This window comes from Cyanistes caeruleus, chromosome 6 (assembly GCF_971803275.1).
Source record: "Cyanistes caeruleus chromosome 6, bCyaCae1.hap1.1, whole genome shotgun sequence".
Lineage (NCBI taxonomy): Eukaryota > Metazoa > Chordata > Aves > Passeriformes > Paridae > Cyanistes > Cyanistes caeruleus.
The window spans coordinates 30,083,988-30,101,196 of NC_141706.1; the positions used below are offsets into that span (position 1 = coordinate 30,083,988).

A 17,209-nucleotide genomic window follows, 5' to 3' on the forward strand; every position below is an offset into this window, starting at 1 on the left:
CCATGTGATTCAGCACAGCTTCTAGGAGGATCTCTTTCATGATCTTCCAAGGCACAGTAATAATGAATAATTATCTAATGCTTCTTTCTTTATACTGCTCGAGCAGGTACAAATCCATAATAAAGGTGTCTCTGGCTGCCTTTTAAGTACTTCAGGAGCTTCTGGTTCACTTCAGTTCCAGTTGTATCCTGCTACGGTGACACAGTTGCTTTTTCCTCTTCTGTTACCCCTGCTGTTTCTGTTCACTTGTCCTATGTTTTTTGCAGGTGTCTTCACTTTTTTATTACAGTGCTTTGTCACCTGGTTTGCCAGTGAAAGTTTACATTTAGCTCTCTTCTATTTTAGGTTGTGGCTATGGCTTTCTCTCAGAAGAATCCTAAAAACCAGTCAGAAACTTTGAACTGGCTTTCAAATGCAATTAAAGAGTTTGGCTTTTCTGGGTAAGTCTTAAGTAAATTGCTAAGAAAATCTTGAATGAAAATGTTTCTAATCTGGAGTTAAGATTCGGTTCATCTGTGCTCTAGTCCCTTAAATTCTCATGCCAGTCATATTCTCCTAGCTCTTAAGTATATAACAAAGTATTTGACATTACTGGTACAATAGGATGTGATTACACTACTGGCTACTCATCACTCAATCCTCTCTGAAGAGCATTTGTCTTAAGGTACTTAATAGGTGTGGGCTGGGCACGGAGCTCTGGTATTGCATCCTACTTAGATACACCTGCACCCAGATGGGCCACTGTATTGTTTAAAAGGAAAAGCCACATCAACCTACAGAAGAGAACATACCAAGATTCCTGTTCATCTCCTTGGGAGACATTTTGAGGTTGATTACAGATGGATGAAGTTTTAGCCAACAAAATAGCTGTTATTATGTCTGACATTGCAAGCATAAGAAATTAATTCTCCATCAGAACCAGGGATAGCATGCTTTAATTTTCAATCACTAGTCTTTTAACTGCATGTGGTAAAGCAGATATATAATAGGGTTTAGTCCTGAGGAAAAAAATCTCTAAGCAGGGAATGCTTCAAACATCACTTTATTTGACAACTTGGGCAGTTACTATGCCTGTCTTAAGATATTTTGTGGCTTTTAATTGGCTAGTGACATTGATGAAGTCTGGGAAATAAACTCTCCTTTAGTAAATTCCCCCCAGAAATATATATTTAGAGAAGATTCATGAATTTAAACCTTCCTTTATTTCTGTTGTAAATATACTTTTGAAACTTGTGCCTTTTTCTGGAAGATCATGAGAGTAACAAAAAAAAAAAATAGCCCACTACAACAATAATGTACCCTCATCTTTATTGTGTAGTCATGTTTCAGGTACTCAAAATGTTTCTAGATTCATTCCTCAATACTTCAGTCCTAGCAGTCACAGGGATTATGTAGTTTAAGAAACTTTCCAGCTGTGATAATAGTAAGCTTTGATATAAATTCTTTGCAGATTGATTTTCACAGTAAGCTGTTTTCCAAACTGATCTTTCATCTTTCAGTAGTTATTTAAGTAGCTACTATCTACACTGTACCTGTGATGATATTTTGAGTATACATGCATCTAAGTTGTGTAAATCTGTCTAGGGGTATCTTTGTTATTTAACATATTGTGATGATTTTGTTTGTTGGTGCTGTTTCCTGTGTAGTATTTATGGGAGATATATTTTCTTCACAGATTGAATGTCAAAGCTTTCATCAGTAATGTGAAGACAGCTCTTGCTGCAACTAACCCTGTGAGTAAATTTAGAATCTTAATCCTGAATTATTATCAGTCCTTAATTTGAAGACTGAGTGCTTTTTCCTCTTTCTGGCAGGCTGTGAGGACTTCTGCCATTACATTGTTGGGAGTAATGTATCTTTATGTGGGACCTTCTCTGCGAATGTTTTTTGAGGATGAAAAGCCAGCCCTCCTTTCGCAGATAGATGCAGAATTTGAAAAGGTATGAAGTGGAACTCTCTTGCTACCAAGTGTTATTAAAGCTACTTTGAAACTTCAGTAGGTGGTAGGAGTTGGTAGTAATATTGTGGTCTAACCTTTGGGCTTGTGATTGAAGGCGGTGCACAAAGGCTCCAAATTCATTATGTGTAGCTACCCCAATAGTAATTTTTTTCATTATGAACTTTAGAAGTTCCTGGATTTGTTTGAATAGTGTAGTGATTTAGAATTCTGTTGTCCTCAGCCAATGCATTCATATCATGCAAGTGGTTTTATTTTTAATGTCAAATGAAAAATTGTTGTTTCTGATTTTATGTTACTTGCAGATGCAAGGACAGACAGCACCTGCTCCAACTCGTGGCATTTCCAGGCACAACGTGGGAGGTGGGGGGGATGATGGTGAAGAAGAAGAACAGGAGGAGGTTGGGAATGATGTTGTGGATCTCTTGCCAAGAACAGATATTGGGTAGGTTTGGATTCTAGCACCTGATGATACACTTCTACTGCAATTGAAAACTTTGCTTTTATAAATGCTTTCTAAGCAGAAATCTATGGTGTTAAAGGGCTCAAATACTAATGGGGATATTACTAAGTAAACAGGCACTTTACCTGTTTTTCTCTTGCAGTGATAAGATCACGGCGGAACTAGTGTCTAAGATTGGGGATAAAAATTGGAAGATCAGAAAGGAAGGTCTAGATGAAGTGACAAGCATAATAAATGAAGCAAAGTTCATACAGCCAAACATCGGAGAACTTCCAGCTGCTCTGAAGGGTCGTCTCAATGACTCCAATAAAATCTTGGTATGTTTTTCAAAATTGTATTTCAGTTGCTTCCAGCTGAAAACTTACAGAAGTTATGATTTCTGAGCCTTTCTTATTTCTGTGTGGTCTCTTTCAATGTCATTAATTGAACAGTTGGAAAACAGTGAACTGTGTGTTTCCAAATCATGTATTTGTCTATTTTAATAAATACTTGCCTTTTTTTAATTTAGAAATGCTTTGAAAGAAAGGAAAATCTACCTTTATTCTGAGTGTAATATAAGGAAATTGTAAAAGAATTTAACTAATTGCTTAATTTGTGACAAAAGTGAATTTGTCTTGTTTGAAAATATTTTTACTTGAAACTTAATTTGATCAGAATATGGAAGTATTTTTTTACTTTTCAGTGTGATGGATTTGAAGGCTGGAATAGGTGTCATTCAGCAGGCATTCTAAACTAAACACTTAATATATAGCAGTGTCTCTTTTCCCTGCATAACTGGGAACTTTTCCACAAATGCTTGTAATGCTGTTTTATTTAAAACCTTTTTTTTCCTTATGTGCAGGTGCAACAAACACTGAGCATTCTTCAGCAACTAGCAACAGCAATGGGCCCCAATATCAAGCAGTATGTGAAGAATTTGGGGATTCCTGTCATTACAGTCCTCGGAGATAGTAAGGTAGGACAGACATCAGGATGTTTGCATTTTGTGTATCTGAGCTATGCCTGAAAGTTGGATGGTAGTTAAAACTTGCTTGGAAGCTTACCAATTTTCTTGCCTGAATGTCAACTTAATATTAAAGTATAAATATGCGCCTGAATGTATATTCAGATATATTTTCTTCCCTGTAACTAAACCCAGTGGAACAATCTGGCCTTTAAATGAATGTGGTGACTATATGCATATTTCTGCTGCTGAAAGTACACTGTTTTAGACACTGGACAGGTTTGCCTGGTAAAGTTTCTTGTAGAATTTTTAGTGTATCACTGTGGATTCTGGTATACATTGTTGTCTTTGTCACTAGAGGAGACCTTTGAACTGGTGGTAGACATAGGACATTTGCAACTGACACTGAAGCTTGTATAAATAACAACAGCATCAAGTTTGCCAGGATGCTCTGTCAAAATCAAGCTTAGGACCATGGTAAAGAGCTATTTGAAGCAATGGGTAAAGAGGCTTGGGAAGGTGCCAGTATCTTGTGCCAGAAGTCTTGGGCAATTATCAAAGACAGCATACTTGAGCTGTCTCTGCTTGGAATGTGAATAGGAAAAAGCAGAAGCTGGATCTACCTGTCCCAAATAATGGAAGGACTTGGACTGGTTCTAGGGCTAGATAAAAAATCTCCTGGTTCAATTTTTTCTCTATAAAGAGTCTTCAAGAACTGAGATTTTATGTAATTCTTAAGTTCTTTTAACTCCCCAATTATCCTGAGATAAAGCAAGCTTCTCTTGTAGATGCACAGAACTTTTTAGGTTGGAAAGGAACCCTACAAACCATCTAGTTCCAACCCCACTGTCATTGGCAGGGACACTTTCCAGTAGACCATGTTGCTCAGAGCCCAAGACTGGTAGGAGAGTTGCAAGCACGTGGTTTAAGGATAAGACCAGTTGTGATTAACTTAGTTACTAAAATGCATAATACTGACATAACTTGTAAGCACTGTAATGCTGACAAAGAAGATTGTATGCTTGTTTGAACACTCTTACAGTGGTATTTTTTTTTCAAGTACAGCAAAGGCAAGATTTACGTAGTTTATCAAATCTATCAAGTTTTTGAAGATGAGGGTGGTCCATTTTAGGTCCTACTTTAATATGTGGACCTACTTTTATAGTGGACCTGCTGAATAGTTGAGGAAAATAATCAGCTTGAAGCATGAGTGAAGATAAATTAAGTTAGGGTGGTGGGAACCAAGGCCTTGTCAGAGAGGCTGATGAGCATGTGTTTACCTGCAGTACATGATTTCTTTTCCTCAATGAGATAGAAGGTGCAAGAAGCTGGTAAAGCAAGGATGCTGACTTCTTGTTTACATATATGCCTGTTGTGTATTTAATATGGTTCATACTTAACTGAGTCTGCTACGTTATTAGCTTTCCTCAGAAATTCAGCCTACAGGAGAGGGTTGTATGTATAGAGTCATGTCTAGACTGATAAAAGTTTTAAAGAACCATGGTTTTTAAATATTCATCTTACTTCTCATAACTTCATATAGCCCCTTCAAAAAAGGGTGCTGTTCTAAATTTTGCTTGGAAAAAAACCCTAAAGATGGAAATAAGTAGGAGTTAGAGTGCTCCCTCATTCCTGGTATGACTTTTGCTCGTGTGTATCCTAAATGAGTGTCCTAATAACAGGCTCCATAATCCACTTGCTGTGATTTATGAATGTGCAGTTTATTTTAAGCACTATGTAAGTCATATTATTTTTTTATCTTCTTTGAGAGTTAGACTCCCAGAATTGTCATTAGTGAATGGTAGCATGTAAAAATTATTTTAGAGATACCTTTTCACTCTCCTTATTAAACTTCACCCTCTTTATTAAACTACTTTAAAAAGATATATTTAATGTCTGATTTGGGGATTACGGTAGCTGATATCATCACTGAAACTAAATTCTTCTGAATCTTAGACTTCTCAAGCTGCAAATAAGAGATTTCAAAGCCTGTGATGTGTAGCTTTTTGCTTTCAAAGGAAGGAGGACTATTGCTTTTTCTGTCATAATCTTCTGACCCCTCTTTAGGTTTATTCTTTTTAAATTTTGTTCTTGCTGCAGAATAATGTTCGTGCTGCTGCGCTGGCAACTGTGAATGCCTGGGCTGAACAAACTGGCATGAAGGAGTGGTTGGAAGGGGAAGACCTGTCTGAAGAGCTAAAAAAAGAAAATCCTTTCCTAAGACAAGAGGTAGGCTTCTGTCAAGTAAACTTGTATGTGTCAAATCAAAATAATCTTATGTGCTATGGACTCTTTATCTATGCAGACTGAAATGGCACAATGCTACCATTATATGGGAAAGCAAGTAGCTGTGTATTTGTACTAACATAAAATTGTTAAACCTCAAAAGGCTAATAACAAGCTTTCTTCCTGCATCATAACTGTCATTTAGACTTCAGTGCTTCTAAAATGAAACTTTTGTCTGTTTTGGTTAGCATTTTAAGAGTTCTAGAATTCACCACAGAATAGAACTGGAGAGACTAAAAAGTGCTGCTGGAATTCTGTACCTTTCAAAAGGAAGAAACAGCCTGTAAAGAGACCAGTTTAAAGTTTTAAGATAGTTGTGTGTTAATGTGCTGTACTTAACTTTTAATTTTTGTAATTTTTTTGATAAGAAAATTTATGTTGTTCAAGAATATTTGTCTGAAAAAAAGTTTGGGTAGGTTTTTCTTTCTTACACTGTAGAATGTAGTGGTATGTGAAGGACTACTGTTCATACTCTCATGGCCTGATACAGCACTGTGAACACTTCTTTAAAAGCTTTTATTTTAAAACTTTGTTTCAGCTTCTTGGTTGGTTGGCTGAGAAGTTGCCTGCCCTCCGTTCTGTTCCTTCTGACCTACTCTTGTGTGTGCCTCATCTGTACTCCTGTCTTGAAGATCGAAATGGGGATGTGCGCAAAAAGGCACAGGATGCCCTGCCGTTCTTCATGATGCATCTTGGCTTTGAGAAGATGGCAAAAGCCACTGGCAAGCTGAAGGTACTTCTCTTAGAAAGATTAGATCATGTGATCTTGAATGAGTGAATATTAAGTCCTATTCACAGTCTCATGACATGCTCTCTTGAGTCATGTAAGCTTGTCTGCATTGAATATTTTCAGGGGGACTGAAAATAGTATCAGCTGTGAGCTAGAGCTTTCTCTGCGTCAAAAATTATTACTGCCATTACAGGCTAATTACTTCAAAAGCTTGATACTTATTCACTCTGCTTTTCTTCTGAAAAAAATGTACTTGCGGATAGCTTCCATACCGGTCCTGTCCCACTCTGTGCCTTTGTACTCATACTTGAACATGATTTCTAGCAGTTTGGTTTGACTTATGGACCCCTGAGTGGTGAATAGGCACTTCATTTGATGTCTCAAGACCACTTACCTGGAACACATTGCTGGTTTGCATATTTCCTATAGATCTTGCAGAAGAAACTTCAATGAAAGATTTATTAACTCAGAAGAAAAGTATCTGAGAACAGTGATGTTTTAAGATGAGCATCCTCTGAGATGCTTAACAGAGCATGGATTATTTCAGGCTACTTTTGTTTCTGTTGTTTGTGGCATGTATTGCAAAGATTAGTGACAGATACTACGAAATTTATCACTTCTTTTTTGTACTTTTTATTCTCTAGCCAACTTCCAAAGACCAAGTACTGGCCATGCTTGAGAAAGCCAAAGCCAACATGCCAGCCAAACCAGCTCCTCTTGCTAAAACATCTTCCAGAGTGGTAGGAGGAGCAGCTCCAGCCAAATTCCAGCCTGCATCAGGTAACCTCTCTGACATTTTGGGAAATGACTGAGAAAATGGTGGATTTGAAGCTTTTTGACTTGCCAGAGGAATAAACATACTTAGCTGGAGAAGAGGTATTCAGCATAGTTAGGGTTTTGGTCTTTCTTGCATTTGAATCAGCTTCCAGTGTAGGAGGGTGTTTCCTTTCCACACAGCCATCTGTCAGCTGCTCTTTGAAAACTTGAAAATATCTACTTGGTATTGAAGCTAAAACCAAGCTGGTCTAAAGGGAGAGATTTTTTCTAATACTAATCTGATTTTAATAATATTTTTTTAAAATGTTTTCACATTATTTTTTCTTGACTGTTTCCTCAGTGTAGTTCACTGTGGGGCTTCCAGAATGCTTGTGTGATGGGATTAGGGGACAAATCATTTGAAGAAGTAGTCCTGCTTGCTGGGGCTAGCTTGCCTTCTCAAGCCAGGTGCAACTACAGCTCTAGACATTAGCCTGCACAGTATATTTGTCTACATTTTTTAATTGTTCTAAAAAATGACAAATTGGCTGACATATCGTGATCTTAATTAGGCAAACTTTGTATGCTAACATGGAATTTAAGTGGAATCTTCAGTGGGTCTAAAGTCCACAGACATATATGTGGTTAAGCATATTGTATCCACAAAGAGTTTTTCTTATGCCCTAAGAATAGAAAACTTAGAACTTAAAATAGGCTTCTAGATAACTTTAAACGGTCAATTGTTTCTCCAGCATTTGCTGATGATTTGGGGTCTAATACCATGGAACCTAAGCCTGATCTCAAAAAAGCCAAAGCAGGAGGACTGTCCTCTAAAACTAAGGTATGTTGATTGCATTTTGTGTAAAATCAGTTTTATGAAGTTAGTAGCTGTGGTTTGGTAATATCTGGTAGGTAGAAAAGTGTAGTCCTTGCTGGGGACAACTTTTATTAAAAATCTTAATGCTTGTCTGAACTCTGAAATGACAGGCATTCCTGTATCACCTGATCACTGCTTTTGTCATTACCTATTTAATTCCTAAAGTGCATATGATCAAAAATCAGTCTTGTGAGCATTTCTGTTTGTTCCAAGTTTTCTTGGCCTCTTCAACTTTGTGCTATTGAGAATTCATTCTTACCATTTCAGGTCAAATGTTACACTTGAATGTTGATTTTGAACCCATGTATAAAAAGAAGTTAATCTCTGCCTTACCGAATGAAGGGTAAAAAGTTCTCAATCGAAAGTGGAAAAAAGGGAAGGAGTATGCTTAAAAAAATAATAATCTCAACTGATTAAGGTCAATTTTTGGTTAGGTTTTCCTGTTGTGTTACAGTAAATTTTTTTTGCTGTTAATAATAAAGTTTGTCCTATGTGTGTAACTAAAAATAACCCAAGTTGTTCTACACTCCCACTGTCTCCATTGTCTGAAGTAGTGCTGTAACAGGAACATTTGATGTAGGTCCATATTCATGGCAAGAATGAGCAGAGCAAACCTTGAAGGATGTTGCAGGTTTGCTGAAATCAATGCAGTGTTGTCAGACAGCTGTTTACTCTTAAGAGTTTCCATTCCAAACCTTTTAACACATCCACAGCAAAGACTTTTCTATGGCTTATTTACAGCAGTCAGATGTTAATAGCAATATGTCCAAGGGTAATGCCCGCCTATCCAAAGCTAATGCAAGCCTCAGCAAGGGCGGTTCAAGTCTGACAAAGAGCCAGTCTATCAAACAGGTACCGCGTTGAGTTTTAGGGATGTGTGTGGGTGACTAGCACGCTGGTTGAGAGTGATGTGTCATAATTCACAGAGTACTACTGTGCACACTGTCATGGGTGTTGCTTCCACAGTGGCTGAGCACGTACTTTTAAACTTCTAATCAACATTTTTCTTTCAGCTTCTCTCTGGCTTTTGTACACATAGGCAGCATGAGGGTGGCAGGTATCTAACGCTGGCAGTTGTTGGGACTGAGGCATATATATGGCTTGTGTTGCCTGCTAATACCTTGCTTCTTTCAGGGTGTACAGGGAAAGAAGGTGATAAGCAAGCCTAATCTGAAGGAAGATGATGATAAATCAGGCCCTATTTTTATCATTGTCCCAAATGGGAAAGAACAGAGGATGAAAGAAGAGAAAGCTCTGAAGGTGAGAAAAACCAGAATGCATTCACAAGTTTTGAAGTGGAGGCTTTCGACGCATTCTTTAGTTTTTAATTTAGAATTAAATATACTGTGGCATGTGTTAGCCACTGTCCATCTTTTGGAGTCTGATTCTTGAGTTGAATTTAACACATCAATAGTGGGCTTACTGTGGTGTTTCTTTTCTGATTTTCAAATTTTGTGCATTTATGCCCTGTCATAAAAGCCAGAGGCCTTTTTACATTTTTCAAGTTATGAAGTATCATTAAGCTTAGTCAATTGTTTGCAGGTACAATATCAGAATTCTAGGGTACATTGCAAATGCTTTAATATACTTATTTTGAGCAGCCCCAAACTTAGCAGATTGTAGTGAAATTCTGTTATTGAAAATATGCACGTTCTTTGTAACTTGCTAGTAGGTAGGCCTGTCTATAGCTTAAAAACGACTTCGAGATAATCATTAAGATAATGGCATAAGGATAACTAGTCCATCTGAAGAAAACTTGTCACATAAAAAAAAGTTGAGCAATCACTGATTTTTCATTACTTCTTGGCAATAAGGAGGCTTAGAAAACAAATTCTGAAGAAAAATTAAAAGATTTTCAGTCAGCAGCATCTGTTAGGAAGAAAAGGTATTGCTTTACATGAATTCTAAATGCTGCCTTTTACAGGTGTTAAAGTGGAATTTCACTACTCCCCGTGATGAATATATTGAACAGCTAAAAACTCAGATGTCCACTTGTGTGGCCAAATGGCTACAGGATGAGATGTTTCATGCAGACTTCCAGCACCACAACAAAGCACTGACTGTTATGATTGAGGTGAGTTTGGATTTGTGGTAGAAGATGAGGCTGATAGAATTACTCTGTGCTAGGAAAAATACTGCTTAAATTAAAATAGAAATTCTTTGAGGAGCCAGAGGTCAGTGTTCTGTGTAGTTGAAACTTAAACATACATAGAAATAATTTTGAGAGGTATGATTAGGTTGGTATTAATACTGTTTCCTGGGAGAAGGGAAAATTTCCTCACCAGAGACTTCTCTTAGAATTTCAGAAAGCCATGTAAGTTAAGTCAGTATGTATGGTTCTAAGAATCTACCAATAAGTGTAGATTATTTTACCAGACATAGCTTAGTTTATTTTCTTCTTGAACAATGTATATGTGTGTTTCATTTACATAACCTTTTTTTTTTTTCACTTTCTTCAAGCACTTGGAGAGTGAAAAAGATGGAGTCATCAGCTGCCTGGATTTGATCCTAAAATGGCTTACCCTGAGGTTCTTTGATACCAACACAAGTGTTTTGATGAAAGCACTTGAATACCTTAAATTGCTTTTCAATTTGCTGAATCAAGAAGAGTATCACCTCACTGAAAATGAAGCATCCTCTTTCATCCCATATCTTATCCTAAAGGTACAATTTGTTTTACTGAAGCTAATGTTATTTTTCATGAGGAATATGGCAGATTACTATCAAACATGGCAGTATGTTCATTCTAAATATATTGTGAATGGAGTTAAATCCAGTTGATGGCTGGTTTGAGATTCAAAAGGCTATGTTTTTTAACTTGGAGAAAAGGAGGCTCAGGGGAGATCTTGGTGCTCTTTAGAACTACCTGAAAGTAGGTTGTAGTGAGGGGGGTGTTGGTATTGTCTTGTCAAGTAACAATTGAATAGAATGAGAGCAAAAAGGCCACAAGTTGTTCTAGGGGAGGCTTTGGATATTTGGAAAAATCTCTTCACTGATCAGTGATCAGAACCCAGCTGAATGGGTTGTCGATCACTGAAACAGGCTGCCCAGAGAAGAGGCTGAGTCTCCATCACTGGAAGTATTTAGAAGACATGTAGATGTCACACCTGGGGACATAGTTTAGTGGTAGACTTGGCAGTATTGGTTTAACAGTTTGACTTAATGATCTTAACATTGTCTTTTCTCATTTTCATGATTCTGTATTGCATATTACCCGTTAAAAGCCATTGACAAAAAAGGGATTTTACCTTAAGAATGATTCTGGCTTTCCTAAGACTATTTAGAGTAGTCAAAAGTATCATGGGGATGGTATAAAATATTCTGTATTTCTTCCCCTCTTTTTAATTTTTATTTTTAAATTAATTTTCCATTAGGTGGGAGAACCGAAAGATGTCATCCGTAAGGATGTACGTGCAATTCTGAACAGAATGTGTCTCATATATCCTGCCAGCAAGATGTTCCCTTTTATCATGGAGGGGACAAAATCAAAAAACTCCAAACAACGTGCAGGTGGGAAATGGCCTGTTGAACTGCACATGTGCAAAGTACTTGAAATTGCTTTGGCTTACATCTTGAAAAACACAGCATAAGAATGTTGGGTGGGATGTGAAATTTGTGTGCACGTGGCATTTTATGCAGATGTTTGTAAGTGTTTAAATGATCAGAATTTCAAGTAGCTACATGTTGCTTTTTATTTTTTGGTGTCTTTGTCTCCCCCAAAGATAAGTAATCTCTTGAGTTGCTATGAGTATTATGAGTCCTTTGAGTAGTCTTGTTTTCTTAGTGAAACAGTGCTGGGGAGAACAGTGACAATACTACTTTCCTACTCAGCAGGGGAATCAGTTAATCTGATCAAGACATGTCTCTACACTGTACATCTGTCTCACCACAAGTAATGTCTGTAATAAAGTTGTGGTATTTGTAGTTCAAACTATCTGTCACTTGGAAAATATCTTATCCTGGTATAAGCAGAAAGTTGAATTCTATACATAATATAGTATTGCCAGCTCACAACTGTTTACCTGAATGTGATGCTAACTGTAACATTGCTCATACATGATTATGGGAAATACTTGAGGTGTAGAGGAGTGACTGACAGCTTTTAGATACTATCTGTGAAGTGGTCTGCTGTAGCTTACTATTGATCCCATAAATCACCTGGAGTAGATTTATCATCAGCTTTATGATAGGCAGTTCTCTACAGTAAACATTCAAGTTGTGCAAGCAACACAGGAATTGGGAGTGCTCTTTCTCCAGCAGTTTTATAATTGAAAGTGCATATATTATTTTCTTTTAGAATGCTTGGAAGAGCTTGGATGTCTGGTTGAATCGTATGGCATGAATGTATGCCAGCCAACTCCAGGGAAAGCCTTAAAAGAAATGGCAACTCACATCGGTGACCGAGACAACACTGTGCGCAACGCTGCACTGAATACCATTGTGACAGTCTACAACGTCCATGGTGACCAAGTGTTCAAGCTGATTGGAAATGTCAGTATAACTGCAAATAAGTTTATGGGGGATTTGGGGTTAGGGTGCTGTGCTTGGTTTGGTTTATGGATTTTTTTGTTCAGGGTTTGGTGGTTTGGTTTTTCTTTAAATCCTTACACTTTTGTAGGGAATTAGCACTGTTTTGCTTGTTATTGTGATTTTTGTGGTTTTGAAAATAACTTACTACATCATAGATCCTCTGATGGCTATCTGGTTAATCCCAGACTGTAGAATATATGAAATCTTAGAATGGTTTGGAAAGGGTCTTTAAAAACCATTTAGGTCCAAACCCCCTGCCATGGGCAGAGACACTTGAACACTTCAGAGAGTATCCTGTCTCATTGCCTCAGCCATTCTCAAAATCAAGATATTTTAATCCAATTTAATTTAGTTTCTTTAATTTATACTAATTACCACTTTTCTGTCAGTGCATGCTCCTGTTAGAAGTCCCTCTCCAGCTTCCCTGTAGGCCCCTTTTAGGTACTGGAAGACTGCAATGAGGTCTCCACGGAGCCTTCTCTTCAGCATGCTCCCCAACCCCAGCTCCCAGCCTGTCTCAAATAAAAGAGATGTATATGTAACCTGGATGTGCATGAATGAAAAAGAAAACTGGAAATTAAAAAAAAGAGAAAAACATTGATCTTCATGGGAATTAAATTGCTCATAAAGAGTAACTTGCGCTATAGTCAACTGTACAAGTAATGCCTCTGATTGAGAATATTTGGATAACTTATTTGGCTAAAAAAAGCTAATTGTTTGGGCTCAGTTAAGTCCTCAGCTTTTTTTTTTATGCCAAATTTATCCAATAAATTTGAAGTTGAAGTCTTGTAAGTTTGGATTGCTTGCTTTATCTTACTGCATTTCATTTTTGAAGTGTCAGTACTATGTCACTTTGTATTGCTGCTCTTTTGCTCTCTGAAAATCATACTTAGCTATTATTATCTAAAATGCTGTAAAAATTGAAGGTGGCCAAACTCAGTTTCCAGTGCCCAACAGTGGAAAGCTAGTTAACTGTGTTTATAATTACTGTGCATATCAGATTAAGTACACTGAATTCTAATCTGAGATCTAATCAAGAGCGGTTAGATAATTTTTTACAGTTCTGTTCTCTGGATTTGTTCTTGATAATGTTTCTAGCAGCACTAAAACTGATCGGAGTATGATAGATATTTTCATGCCTTTGCAGCTTTGTTGTGTTGTGTCATATGCCATAGGGCATGCAAGCTATTGGATGGGTATTTTATGGAATATGACAAGCAGGAGAAGCAAGGCTGCCCTCTTTTTCTTTTTTTTTTTACTTTTTTTTTTTTTCTTTTTTTTTTTTTTGTTGTTGGTTTGTTTTTTGTTTAAACTTCTAGCTTCTTGAAAAGTTGAAATTTAATGTGACTCTTATTTTCTCTGGTAACGGTTCCCATGAGGTTTAATGTTACATTTTCATTAACATTTTAGATTTTCATCCTATTTAACAATTGTTCAGAGTGCAATCTGCTTCTGCCTCAGTTCTAGATAGTCTGTTTAGTTTTGAATTTTCAAGGTAAAGGAAAAACTGTAGCACCTGAACAATTTAGCCCTTTTAAACCATGATCTTCTGAGCTTCAGTATGGCCCATCTATGGGTTCTCGGGAAAGTTTCTAAATCATGGGGATGCTGGAGAGTACTTCTCATGAAATTGTAGTACCTATCTTTGCTCAAATAGAGTTATTGGTAGTCTTTGGTCTGGTAGATAAGCAGGTAAATTGGAGCATTAAGTTGCCTGATCTGGTGTTCATATTGAATTATGAGTACATTGAACAGGACAACTGTCAGGACTCTGGCCTCTGTGGCAGGGTCTAGAGTGTTAAATTACTGCCTGGCCTGCTAATAGCAAATATAGAAAGGTGGGTGGGGTTTTTTTGTTTGGGGTTTTGCAGCAACACATGCAACAATTACTAACACAGGATAGTACTATAGTTTGAATTGAAGATGTACTGTTTTTTGAAAGTTATGTGGGCTAGAAATAGGAGTATTCTGTATTACAGCTTGTCAACGTGTGTTATTAGCTCTTGAAGTAGCACCTGATAGTCCAGAGTGTCCTGGTGAGTTTGCTCCTAGGAGGTAGCATTGACAAAATTCCCACCTTCGTATTAGAGAACTTCAGTCTGTACTAATAAGTATGGTGTGAATCCTGTAGGTGACTGAGTTTTCTAAAACCCATACAACTCAAGTTGAGTTGAAAGCATTGTGTGTTACAGCTTTCAGAGAAAGACATGAGCATGCTGGAGGAAAGAATAAAGCGGTCAGCCAAGAGACCCACTTCTGCTCCAGTGAGACAGGCAGAGGAGAAACCCCAGCGTACTCAGAACATGAGTGCCAACGCCAGCATGATGCGCAAGGGACAAGCTGAGGACATGTCCTCCAAACTCAAGTATGTAATGTTACATTATGGTCTCTTGCTTGCATAGTGTATGTGACAATATGTCTGACAATGTCATTTTAGTTCCTGTATCATCATCTTTGCATGTTGTGAAAAATGGCCAAATAATATAAATCTAAATGTCTGAAATTTTTTGTCTTGTCTGTCTTTAAATCTTTCTAAATGGTCTTGTGCCTTTTTTCACTGCTTCTCCATGGACAGAATTATGTATCGCACTTATAGGATGTAAGTACTGCCCACTAACTCCTTGGTAGCAAGGCTCTTGTATCTTTCAATTTCTATCCTAGCCATCCCTTCCTGAGGGTGATGGGTTTCCCGTGGTTAGTTCTAGGTTATTTACAGGTTTCTGAATTAAAGAAAAGAAAGAAGACAGAAATACGGGTTTCTGCCAAGGTGACTGTAGATCAAGCTGCAGACACACATGGCACTTCCACATTAAGCAACTGTTCAAAATATTGGGAGAACTTCCAGTTGCATTTAACTTGGTATTTGTTGGGCCCTGTTCTAGTTATGTTAGACACAAAGCATAGAAATGGATAAGCATGTGTGAACTGTAGAGCCTGGGGCAAGAGTACCTGAAACAGAAAGCTCAGGAACTATTCCTTACCACCTGCTCATTGTTTGGGAATAAAAGTCTGTGCTGAGAGCTATGTATTAAAATATTTCCTTGAAAAATCTGATATGCAGCATAGGTCATGAGGGGATGCTGGGAGTCCTAGGTTCAGAGGAGCTTGTGAGGTTGCTCTGTACATGTGCATCCTATCCATTATTTTAAAAAAACAAAGGTGAAAAAAGGCCACTCAAACTTTAAAGTTATATTCCTTTATACTAGTAAAGGAAGTAAAGTAGCCTAGTACTGTAAACTGTGCTAGCTATCTCCACCCATGCATACCTAGCACAGGTACAGGGCATCTTGTGGTTTAAAAGAGAAACTAGGAGGGCAAGTAAGTAGCAGCTGCTCTTCTAGCCTACAGTGTTTGTTTTACTAAGGACTAGGGGAAAGGCAAAGGGAGTTAAGGGGCTTGAATATAATCCAAACTGCAAAACCTGTGCTACTATGAGAGCTTTAGGGCTACCAGTGGATATTAGTGCTAATATTCTTGCCTCTTGTGTATGTATAATAAGCACTGTATGTATAATAAACTAAAACTATCTCCTGGTTTCTGTAGCCAAAATCGCAACATGGGCAGCCACTCTGAGACAACACATTCAGTTCCACGGGAATTTCAGCTGGATCTTGATGAAATTGAAAATGACAATGGAACCGTCAGATGTGAGATGCCAGCACTTGTACAGCACAAACTAGATGATATCTTTGAGCCGGTCTTGATTCCTGAGCCCAAGTGAGTTTAGTTTTAACTCCTAGGTGAAATCAACTGGGCTGCCTAAAAAGTATTTTGAGATGGTGAATTGATAATGCTTTTTTCTACATTCATACTTGTTTTCATGAGAGGGTAATGTCAGCTGATTGGAAGAGATGGCAAAACAAAAGTGTGTTGTACTCTTATGAAATCTGGAGAGCAGTTATTTTTAATGAAAAATGTGAGTTCTACTTAGGCATTTTTATAGTTAGAGGGTCTTGAGTTTGTAAGTGCATCATCAGTGTCTTTACAAATAGTGCAATAGACATGGTAAAAGGAATGATTCCTTCCTTGAGAATCCTCAGTGAAGAATGAAATAATTTTTCCTAGTCTCTAAATCATCATTGAAATACACCAGTTAGGTGCATACTAAAGTAGCTCTCCAAATAGTAATCAATCCTGTGTTCAACCCTTTAGAATCCGTGCTGTGTCCCCTCACTTTGATGACATGCACAGTAACACAGCTTCTACTATCAACTTTGTCATTTCCCAAGTAGCCAGTGGTGATATAAATACAAGCATCCAGGCTCTGACACAGGTAAGTGAATTAAGGTAGCAATTAATCACACTGTACTTTGCCTGCGAGGGTGATGAGTTGCACTGTGGTGGAGCAATCATGTCAGGTGACGTGGGCTCTGCTCAGGATCTCCCTGATGACAAAACTAAGTGCACAGGGGCCATCTGACTCGCTTTAGCAATAGAAATTCCACTTGGAAGTTTATTCTACAACTTAATGCTTTTTTCATTAGTGCTTCTGTGTTATATTTTTGGTTTTGTCAAATTATTTGTACTATGACTTTGAAAAAGCCAGTTAGTCAATGAGACTTAACCTCTGTCAAGGATCTCTATAACAGTTAAAATTTAGAAGAATTGTTTTGCCCCATAGTTTTTGCATGAATTTATGGTGACTTAAAGTGTTTAAATTTTTTTTT

The 17,209-nt window shown here is 37.6% G+C and overlaps 1 protein-coding gene and 1 non-coding gene across 32 annotated transcripts in view; both read left to right on the plus strand.

The window, feature by feature from the left end:
- Nucleotides 1–17,209, plus strand: part of CKAP5 (cytoskeleton associated protein 5) — a 53,475-nt gene that overhangs the window by 29,490 nt on the left and 6,776 nt on the right. For 10 of the 31 annotated variants that reach the window (XM_086893561.1, XM_086893552.1, XM_086893562.1 and 7 more), the window contains 18 exons: nucleotides 346–440; nucleotides 1,676–1,733; nucleotides 1,815–1,940; nucleotides 2,263–2,402; nucleotides 2,563–2,737; nucleotides 3,262–3,375; nucleotides 5,464–5,592; nucleotides 6,188–6,382; nucleotides 7,024–7,159; nucleotides 7,888–7,976; nucleotides 9,147–9,272; nucleotides 9,937–10,086; nucleotides 10,473–10,676; nucleotides 11,387–11,522; nucleotides 12,310–12,503; nucleotides 14,735–14,907; nucleotides 16,086–16,259; nucleotides 16,695–16,815. In XM_086893561.1, coding sequence (XP_086749687.1) covers nucleotides 346–440; nucleotides 1,676–1,733; nucleotides 1,815–1,940; nucleotides 2,263–2,402; nucleotides 2,563–2,737; nucleotides 3,262–3,375; nucleotides 5,464–5,592; nucleotides 6,188–6,382; nucleotides 7,024–7,159; nucleotides 7,888–7,976; nucleotides 9,147–9,272; nucleotides 9,937–10,086; nucleotides 10,473–10,676; nucleotides 11,387–11,522; nucleotides 12,310–12,503; nucleotides 14,735–14,907; nucleotides 16,086–16,259; nucleotides 16,695–16,815 — 2,535 coding nt within the window. Of the gene's footprint in view, nucleotides 1–345; nucleotides 441–1,675; nucleotides 1,734–1,814; nucleotides 1,941–2,262; nucleotides 2,403–2,562; nucleotides 2,738–3,261; nucleotides 3,376–5,463; nucleotides 5,593–6,187; nucleotides 6,383–7,023; nucleotides 7,160–7,887; nucleotides 7,977–8,753; nucleotides 8,865–9,146; nucleotides 9,273–9,936; nucleotides 10,087–10,472; nucleotides 10,677–11,386; nucleotides 11,523–12,309; nucleotides 12,504–14,734; nucleotides 14,908–15,117; nucleotides 15,142–16,085; nucleotides 16,260–16,694; nucleotides 16,816–17,209 lie in introns of all 31 variants that reach the window. The other 21 variants (XM_086893533.1, XM_086893537.1, XM_086893553.1 and 18 more) reach the window with 3 other exon arrangements.
- LOC111930358 (small nucleolar RNA SNORD67) lies at nucleotides 16,858–16,968 on the plus strand. The gene has a single exon (XR_002865147.1). It is a non-coding gene; the product is annotated as a small nucleolar RNA SNORD67 (small nucleolar RNA).